The sequence below is a fragment of the Drosophila miranda genome, chromosome 4 (genome assembly GCF_003369915.1).
Source record: "Drosophila miranda strain MSH22 chromosome 4, D.miranda_PacBio2.1, whole genome shotgun sequence".
NCBI classification, from domain to species: domain Eukaryota; kingdom Metazoa; phylum Arthropoda; class Insecta; order Diptera; family Drosophilidae; genus Drosophila; species Drosophila miranda.
In genome coordinates this window covers 11,058,019-11,067,159 of record NC_046677.1, presented here as the reverse complement: position 1 = coordinate 11,067,159, position 9,141 = coordinate 11,058,019, and the positions used below count along the sequence as shown (strand labels likewise).

Genomic DNA, 9,141 nt, shown 5'->3' with positions numbered 1-9,141 from the left:
CTGATCGAAATAAACCCTTTAAAAATGTTGATTTTGAAATATATATAATAATCGGTGATCGAAAAGTTTTATATATCTACATATTTATTCAGAAAAATATCTCCAAAAATGATATGGTAATTTCTCATTTTCTAACTTCTTCATTGCTTAAATTTTAAGCGAATCAAAAATGAACTTAAAACATATTTATTTTGCTTCCTGCAAATTGTTTACAGCTTAAGTATTAGTTATTGAACTGAAAATTAAACTAAAAGTTCCAGAAATCTCTTCTATAAGTAGTTTAGCTGTCAATTCATTTTGACTAGTTCTTAAATGACAAAAAAATCGTATCTTCGGTTCGCTATAGCCTATAAGGTGGTTTGTACATCGTATGAACTGGAGTTTTTTTTCCCACAATTAAAGCTAACTATTCAATAGATCAACGAGGAGGGGTTTGAAAGGGGAGGCTAGTCCTCCGTGCTTTTGAAGCCCAGGCGCTCAAAGTGTAGCAAAAACATCTCTTGCTGGTGCATCCAGAGGTCGAGGGTCTGCTCTAGCTCGTTGTATTGCCGCTCCTTGAACTCCAACTCCATCTGGTTGTTTTCGTTCTGCCGCTCCAGCTCTCCGTTCTGCATGCGCAAGGCCTCCAATTGGGCCAGCGAGATCTGTCCCATGCGCGGCAAAATGCTGCGGCGTCCGCGCTTTTTCTTTCCAACGTACTCCATCTGACCATTCGCCCCCATCTCCATGCGCTCCTCGAAGGGCAGCTGCAGCTGATAATTGGCGGGCATCAAGGGTGTCCGTCGTATGGCACTCTCTGCGTAAGTTGGACTGTTGGCTTCGTCCGCCTCAAGCGGCTTGGGTTCAGTCTTGACTGGATTCTGAGAAAAGTGCAGCATTTCGGGAAGATTCTGGGTCTGTTGCGGCGGTGTTGGTGATGGGCCCTCCAGGAAGGCACAGCCGTCCGGATCGCGATCGAACTTCACATAAGGTGCCCTGGACATTGAGCTAGGTATGTTCGGCAGATCCGGATGCTCGCTGCGCACCTTCATGGCCGCCGACTCGAGCACATTCTGTACCAGGGTAATGTCCACCGAGGGTCGCTCAGGATTGAAAAGGCAGTCTACAATCTGGTACAGACGCCATTCCGGTGTGTACTCCGGATTGCCCTCCACGCGACTCCGTTCCGTTCTGCAAAAGACAAGAGAGATGTTAGTGGAATCTGCAGTGGCAGTGCGTGTTATACCTACAAATACTTATTGCGATAGCTATTGATGCGACGGCGAACCTCTTGTTTGTTCAGCCGAATGCCGCATTGCTGCATGCTGTGTGAAACGTCCCGAAAGATGGGCAGATTCTCGCTGTACGAGGGTATCAGGTCGAGAAACTCACGCCACACCCGCACCATGGTGACCTCCTCCATGGAGGTATAGTAGCGCAACCGCATATGCTTTCCACCGCTCATGTTTATTTTTGTTAATTTGTGTGCAATTTATCCAAACATTTTTGTACGTGACTGAGGACCAAAAGATGTCGGCGTGGAAATGCCAAAAAGAATGTACCGAAAACATGGGGAAAAATACCAACGCAACGCGCTAGTGGCAAAGTGTAATAATATAACAAAGTCGTGAAAATATATCTAAAAAAATGAGGATATATCTGTTAAAAATTACTGATAATTTTTTTAACACTATTAAACTGCATTTTATTGAAATTAAATGTATTTTACTGCTTTGCTGCTGAGGAAGTGGCAACGCCAAGAGTATTTTAACGAAGATACGGCAACCTTGTTCTATGTATCAGCACTGTTGTTGATTTTTTTTGCAAAAAATCTTTTTGGCTTCCTCACAGTATTCCGACTGCATCAAAGTATTGTGTAATTTTCCGTGCGAACACGGAAACGGGAACGTGGGACACACTGCATCAAACTAACGACGCACTAAGCCTGCAGCGGTGCCTATGGACTACGGCGGTGGTGGCGGTAGCGCATCCGGCAGCGGGAAGAACAACGCCGAGGCGTCGGATCTGAACATGTGCGGGGGTCAGGATATGCTGGAGAGCAAGGCCAAGGAGAAGGCACGTCGCTACTGGACGCCTAGCGAGGAGGAGCGTCTCTACGAGATCTGGGGCCGCGACAACTGGCGTCTGACGCGGAATGGCAAGAATACGATATTCTTTGCTCAGTGGGCGGAGGAGTTGCGCGAACGTTTCGGGGTGGATGTGAAGCCCGAGGAGATACAGATGAAGGTTAACCAGACGAGGGCCAAGTTCAGGTGAGTCCGTGAATCGAGGGAACACTCTTTTCAAATTATTTCAATGCACGCTATCTCTGTATGGGCTAGATCGGTGAAGAAGCAGCTGCTGTCGGATCCCACCAGTTATCCCAATCGCTGGAAGAAGTACGACATTATCAATCGAATACTGAAGAACCTACACAGGCCGAAGGATGCCGAACCCTTGCCCCCGGGCGCACTGCTTAACAATCGCGATATGACTCCGCCCAGGGAGAATATGACTCCCCAGCCGCAGCAGCAAGGTCTCAATCTCACCACAGAGGCGACGGCGGCCACCAGCTTCTACAACAACAGCAGCAACAGCAACAACAGCAGCAGCCACAACAACAACAACAGCGGCGGCGGTGGCATGAGCTTCAATACGGAACTTTTTACGGATCAGTACGATGAGGCGGTGAAGCAGGAGTACGAGGACGACGAGTATCGTTCGATACCCTTCCAGGAGCCACTCCAACAGTATTCGCCAGCCGAGCCAGCTCAATTGCTCGAGCTGCAGACGCCACAGCAGATACAACAACAGCAACTCCAACAGCAACAGCAGCAGCCACAATTTCAACACGGATACGGGCAACAATTTCAGCAGCAGCAGCCATTGCAGCTGCCCACAGAGCAACAGCAGCAGATCCAACAGCCAGGATCACAGCAGCAGCAGCAACCGCAGCCAAGTGTCTACACAAACAGCAGCAGCAATGGAACCGCCCCGACCATCAATCATCAGCCGATCACCGCCGTGGCGTACATCAACAGCAGCAACAACACAATCAGTGTGGCCACCAATGCCAATGGAGGTACAGTCGGGATGAGCTCGCCCGCACCGGCACCACGGAGACGCGGTCGTCCCTTTGGATCGTCGAATACCCTAGCGGCCGACTCCCTGGAGGCCCTCTACATGGAGGAGGTGCGTCGAAATACCCAGCTGATCGCCGAACAGACAAAGATATCCCGTCAACGTTTGGAGCTGGAGGAACGGAAGCTGGACTTGATGCAGACCTTCTTCCCCAAGGTACTGGAGAATCAGACCCTGATCCTCAACCGCTTCATGCAGTGGGACTCCCGACCTCAGCCGCCCCAGCAGAAGCACCATGCGCAACCAGACTCCGGGCAGCCACAGCAGTGAGCAGAATTTTCGGATATTTTTAAGCTAATCAAGAGTTTGTAGTTTTCAGGACCGCGACGCATTAATATTTGTCAAATTTTTGAAATTTTTTTAATGTCGATTTGGTGTCCAACAATTTAATTTAATACAATTTAATACCCTACACATTTAAAATATATGCAAACAAGCAAAAGTGTTAAGATTAAGAATAAAAATATACACAGTAAGCAAAAGGGTATTATTTATTCACTACAAATAAATTGTGTGGGTGCTGCCACATCTTAGTGTTTAGCCGCCAGAGTGGCAGCTCTTCCGCGCATTTCATTTAAATATTTGTATCACTAGTATAAGCGAAATCTCCCCTTAAAATCAGTTGCTTTCGGGGAGCCAAGAATTAAACAACCCTTTTTAACGACCGTGACGAAAGATGCGGGTGGAAAAAAATGTGTTTGTGCTGCTCTTGCTGTGGATTGTTGATATTTATCCAGTTTCCGCCGCTGTACCACAGAGAACAAAGAGCCCCTGGAAACTTAAAGAAGCGCTCCATGCTGTGCCCTTGAAACGTTTTAATGGCAAATGGAAAACAGGTAAATGCATTAATATTTAAAAACACTTAGGCGCGCGCCTACACTTAATCGATTATCGATCAAGAGCAATCGAGAGATCACAGAGTTGCCAGCCAGCTGCATAATGGTGGGAAAAATATTTTAAATGTGGAATATGTTAATAATCATAATATAAATATTAATATCATATTAATAATCACTTCATGAAAATTTGAGTCAAAACGATTAAATTAAAATTATAATAAATGCCTAAATGCACCGATCTGGCAGGGCGGCAAGCTGAATGAGCGGCTTACAGTTATCTTCTCACTCTCCCTCGCGCTCTCATTATTATATTGCCGTGCGCTAATGATTTAAATTGATTTCTGATTCCGATTCACTTGCCTTTTGGCCGTGTGCGGTGTGTGTTAGCTGTTGCGCGTTGAGAGGGGGGAATTAGTCGCACTTGATTTTGCGTGTAACAAGTGGGGAAAATAACGAAAATGCACGTGAAATTGAATCTAACGGGGGTCGTTCTGCTGCTGCTGCTCTGCCTGTCCGTCTCGCAGGGCGCTGTGTTCAACAGGAGGGAGGAGAGCAGCGCGAATCAAACGATCTGGGACCTAACGGAGGCCCTATCCGGCACTGCGGGTCTACTTGGTTTCAATGGAACCTGGATAACAGGTTAGTGTTCGATGACCCAGAATTGTGCTGTTTATCTGTTTGCTTGTTTTTGTATCATCCTGAGAATTCCCCATGGGCGGAATTTTCAGCAGAGTGTGTACAATCAGTGACAATGGCCCAGCGGGCGGCGGCTGCTGCTGCTGCCTTTCTTATCAACAAAAACGCAATTATGTAGTCTATTCATGTAGTAGAGTTGGGTCATTTCCCTATTGGCATTACTTTCACTCAGGCCCTGATCATTGTATAACCTTGGGTTCCATTGTTGCTGTGAATTTCTGCACACTTCTCAAGAGCCCTATATTACATTATAGGCATTGTATTTTGAGACTACAATCTAATCTTCGATGAATTACGATCACTAGTTAGTCGCCTTAGCAATGTGCTGATACACGTATTCCTCTTCTTATCGCCCGGTTCTGCGGTTTACTATAATGACTGCTGTCGAGATAAAACCCGTACTCTTACTGCTCTTACTTCTCTCTTTCTGCTATTCTTTTATGGAGTTCTGACGTAAAATTCTGGGTGGCGTTATTGAAAATCTTTTACCTAGACTTGTTCCAAACAATTCAAGTACGAATTTCAAACTGGTTTCAATCGTTGTATATTGTGTAATTATCTTTATACCTCGTGGAAGTACACATCTCATCGTAATGATCTGACTGTCGAAACTTTTGTTCCGCCAATGAATTCCATTGCACGCTCTGCCTGGCAGCTGGAAGAGGCATTGGATGGAGTTGGGAGATCGAAATCTCATCATAAAAAGTCAATATGGATGTCAGGAGGCGGGCTGTGAAATGTATTTTGGGAATTTCATGAATGATCATGAGCTGATTGCATCAAAAAACAAATGGGCATTTCCACAAAGAGATTAACTGGCACTGATAACACTTGATTTTTGATTAGAGAGCGATGTTGTCGGGTTCCCGGTTTTCTATGTAGTGCTTTTACCATAAATTAGGGTTTGTGCATCAATAATACGTGTAAAAAGTTCCCCTTTTTTATTTTTAGTTGATACTTCACTTAAGTATAGCCCTGAAAAAGTTCCAAAAAAGTTTGTATTTGTTTATTTCTTTTTCTGGCACCTGATCAAATGTCAAATACATGTACTAGTACTTTGATTTTTATCCACAGCAGTAATTGAAATTTGGCAAGGCTTTTGAGATTTTTTGTACGATTTGTTTGGGGTTTTTGCCTTTTGGCAATGGGCAAACCAATCAAAGGCCAACCATTTTGATAGTTTAAAAACAAAAAACAGACCAAATAGATATCTCTATGAATCGTAATGTGTCATTTAAAAGATTTGTATAGATTCTGATAGCCGCATTTCTTCTTTATTTTTTCAGATGAAGAATTCTATTACACTGCCACCGACAGATCCATTCATAAATTTAATGCTGCCACCAAAACGGATGTGATATTTCAGAATTCCTCATTTCTGGTAATGTAAAAATCGTACCACCTTATCGCCAGACAAAGAACTAATTCATAGAATTTCAGAACAATTATGTGGGTGCCACATTTACGCTCTCAACGGACAATACCAAGATCCTCATTCGGCACAATCTCACAGAGAAGTTCCGGCATTCGTATATCGCCCAGTACGATGTGTATGATATCGAGACGAACACGACCGTTCAGATCCACAAGGGCGAGAAATTACAGTACTGTGGATGGTCGCCGCTGAGGGATCGCCTGGCGTATGTCTACCTGAATAATGTGTACATTCATTTCAATGAGAATCTGGAGATTGGCATCACGGACGATGGCGTGGATGGGATCGTGTATAATGGTGTGCCCGATTGGGTGTACGAGGAGGAGGTTTTGAGCAGCGGTAGCGCCATTTGGTGGTCACCGGACGGCACAAAGCTGGCCGTTGGCTTCTTCAACGACACCGAAGTGGAGACCTTCAATTATTTCCTTTACGGAGACGGGGACACCACCTTCTATCAGTATCCGCAGGAGGAGCATCTCAAGTACCCAAAGGCAGGCACCAAGAACCCCGTTGTAAGCCTTCGGGTGTACGATGTCACCGACAATGATCCCACAATGCAACGTATTGTCGCCCCCATTGATGTTGTGAGCAGCGATCACATCCTGCAGAATGTTGTGTGGTCCAACAACACGCATTTGCTCATCACCTGGATGAATCGTCGCCAGAACCTGTCCTCCATTCAGAGCTGCAGCCATTTGGGTGTCTGCGGGGAGGTGACACGTCTGGAGGAGCCTCAAGGATGGGTGGACATTAGCACACCCAAGTGCCTGGGCAGTGGACAGAGCTGCATCTTTGCCTACTACATCGGCAATTGGTATCAGGTGTGGAATTTGAATCTGGAGACGGGTGTCAACAGCTGGCAATCGAGAGGAAACTTTACGGTGCTCAACGTCTACGGATACGATGAAGTGAATGATAAATTGTGAGTAGAAGTAGTAATAATATGCCTGAGATGTATATAACCTCTGTTTTATCTCTATTTTAGATACTACCAGGCCACAAAGGCGAATGATCCCTCCGTTTATCATGTCTACAGCAACGACGATTGTCTGAGCTGCAATCAGATCGATGTGGATGGCCAGGAATGTCTCACGGCCAGCGCTACCTTCAGCAAATCCTTCGCCTACTACACACTTTCCTGCAGCGGCCCCAATCCCACGTATACCCGCATCTTTGAGGCAACCACAAACACGCTGGTAATCGACTGGGAACTGAATACAGCGTATCGCGCCAAACTGGCGGAGAAACAGCGTCCGAGCTATAAATTCTTGAATGTGACTCTAGCAGATGGCAGCATTGGATACGCCAAGCTCGCGCTGCCCCCCCACTTTGATGAGTCAAAGAAGTATCCACTGATTGTGGTGGTCTATCAGGGTCCGAATTCTGTGCGTGTCACCAATGGATTTTTGGTGGGCTACGAGGCATTTGTGACCACCGCCAGGAATACGATCTATGCGTACATCGACGGCAGGGGTACGGGCAACAAGGGCAAAGATCTGCTCTTTTCGGTCAACAACGATCTGGGGGATCACGAGGTGGAGGATCAGCTGTATGTCACCGAGTGGATGCAACAGAATCTACCCTATGTGGATGCCGAACGTTGTGGCATTTGGGGATGGTCATATGGCGGTTATATGACGGCTAAAACCATCGAAAAGGATGACAAACGCATCTTCCAGTGCGGCGTGTCGGTGGCGCCAGTAACCTCCTGGTTGTATTACGGTTTGTATATCCTGTTATCAAATTCAAACACGTTCTAATTATGTTAATATGTTCATGTCCTTGCAGATACAATATATACGGAGCGTTATATGGGTCTGCCAACGGAGGAGAATAACAAATATAATGAGAGCAGTGCCTTCCAGAATCTGGAAAACTTTAATACCCATGACTTCCTATTGATTCATGGATCGGGAGACGATAATGTACACTACCAGCATTCCCTGTTGCTGGCCAAATTGCTCCAACGGGCAGATATTCAGTTTGAAGAGCAGGTACGTGGTCTTGCATTTTTTGTTTCTTTTGAAAATATATATGATTTCGAAAACTCTCCGAAAGACCTATACCGATGAGAACCATAGCATTGGTAATGCGCTGCCCCATTTGTACAACACCATTGACCGTTTCTGGATAAACTGCCTCAACCTGGAAGTCCCATCCGAGGACACTCTCTAAGCGCCTGATGTGTTCCCTCTAGTCAAAAGTATTTTTCAATGCTAAATGTTTTTTGTATTGTTTTATTTTTTTATTTTGTATCAACCTTTTTTGCACAATCAAAAAGCTTCGCTTCAAGGATTATGCTGAAGATAAATTATATTTGTAAATATGTTCATTAATCGAGTATTTTTATCTGCCTATTGATTTAACGATAGATACAATTTGAGGCGCTTTAGGAATAATTTATTTTTTATTTGAAAAAAATTATAGGAAATAGAAAGAAATAAATATAATATTTAAGCATTAGCATTATATGCTGTTACCCTTCCTTCTAAAGACGTATAGCGTATATAGTTGGTAATTGTTGTTGGCCCTCTAAAAATCTTTCAAAGAAATCTTTGATTTTTGTTTATTTTTAAGCAATGCAAAGCAAATCAAAGAGGATAACGTTCCCCTGCAATTGCATAACCGTGTTGGATTGAGGTATTTAAAAATATCCTGAATATTTCACACAACCTGTAACCCTATCCTTGATATAAATAACTTTCCGCTGAAGAGCGCAAAAATTCACGTGGCAGTGTGGCATATCCCATGGACCGGCAGGGCAGGCAGGCAACGTGGATTCGTTGCGAAACTATTATTTTTTGGTTTTTAAAAGTTGGACCAGAACTCTCGGCACCGGTCACATGGTCCCGCACACGCAGATGGGATTTGGGGTTAGCTAAGCGGCTTAGTGGACTTTGATGTTTTCATTCATTGATTCCGTCTGGGGGGAGGGGAGCTGTGACGGCGTTCATGGACACATGGGACGACATTCGAAAGGGTGCTATTTTTGTGATTAAGTTTGTTGGAATTGTCGCCTCTTACCCTTTGACTCCCGCCAGGGATCAAGCT

At 44.9% G+C, this 9,141-nt stretch overlaps 3 protein-coding genes across 4 annotated transcripts; 2 read left to right on the top strand and 1 right to left on the bottom strand.

Annotated features, from left to right (window-relative positions):
• Nucleotides 1-141: 141 nt before the first annotated feature.
• Nucleotides 142-1,535, bottom strand: LOC108163248. Its single transcript, XM_017298414.2, has 2 exons — nucleotides 1,230-1,535; nucleotides 142-1,170 (listed from the first exon to the last, which is right to left on the bottom strand). The coding sequence occupies exons 1-2, from the start codon at nucleotides 1,442-1,444 to the stop codon at nucleotides 447-449; spliced, it is 939 nt and encodes a 312-aa protein (XP_017153903.1). The 5' UTR covers nucleotides 1,445-1,535; the 3' UTR covers nucleotides 142-446.
• A 213-nt stretch (nucleotides 1,536-1,748) lies between these two features.
• On the top strand, nucleotides 1,749-3,601 carry LOC108163247 (GATA zinc finger domain-containing protein 10). Its single transcript, XM_017298413.2, has 2 exons — nucleotides 1,749-2,252; nucleotides 2,322-3,601. Exons 1-2 carry the CDS (start codon nucleotides 1,939-1,941, stop codon nucleotides 3,388-3,390), a joined length of 1,383 nt encoding a protein of 460 aa, XP_017153902.1. The 5' UTR covers nucleotides 1,749-1,938; the 3' UTR covers nucleotides 3,391-3,601.
• Nucleotides 3,602-3,758: 157 nt separating this feature from the next.
• Nucleotides 3,759-8,426, top strand: LOC108163246 (venom dipeptidyl peptidase 4). Of its 2 annotated transcripts, none has more exons than XM_017298412.2 (6): nucleotides 3,759-3,956; nucleotides 5,942-6,036; nucleotides 6,096-7,012; nucleotides 7,076-7,812; nucleotides 7,879-8,084; nucleotides 8,149-8,426. In XM_017298412.2, exons 1-6 carry the CDS (start codon nucleotides 3,797-3,799, stop codon nucleotides 8,263-8,265), a joined length of 2,232 nt encoding a protein of 743 aa, XP_017153901.1. In that variant the 5' UTR covers nucleotides 3,759-3,796; the 3' UTR covers nucleotides 8,266-8,426. The 2 variants fall into 2 exon arrangements, with proteins under 2 accessions (XP_017153901.1, XP_017153900.1); XM_017298411.2 differs by lacking the exon at nucleotides 3,759-3,956 and adding an exon at nucleotides 4,262-4,598.
• The last annotated feature ends 715 nt before the right edge of the window (nucleotides 8,427-9,141 follow it).

Bases quoted from the DNA above. Each gene is read 5' to 3' on its own strand.
- LOC108163247 (XM_017298413.2), top strand. From the start codon at position 1,939: ATGGACTACGGCGGTGGTGGCGGTAGCGCATCCGGCAGCGGGAAGAAC. The intron at 2,253-2,321 runs GTGAGTCCGTGA...TGTATGGGCTAG, and splicing joins CAGACGAGGGCCAAGTTCAG to ATCGGTGAAGAAGCAGCTGC.
- LOC108163246 (XM_017298411.2), top strand. From the start codon at position 4,418: ATGCACGTGAAATTGAATCTAACGGGGGTCGTTCTGCTGCTGCTGCTC. The intron at 6,037-6,095 runs GTAATGTAAAAA...ATAGAATTTCAG, and splicing joins TTCAGAATTCCTCATTTCTG to AACAATTATGTGGGTGCCAC. The intron at 7,013-7,075 runs GTGAGTAGAAGT...TCTCTATTTTAG, and splicing joins GATGAAGTGAATGATAAATT to ATACTACCAGGCCACAAAGG.
- LOC108163248 (XM_017298414.2), bottom strand. From the start codon at position 1,444: ATGAGCGGTGGAAAGCATATGCGGTTGCGCTACTATACCTCCATGGAG. The intron at 1,171-1,229 runs GTAGGTATAACA...TGTCTTTTGCAG, and splicing joins AGCTATCGCAATAAGTATTT to AACGGAACGGAGTCGCGTGG.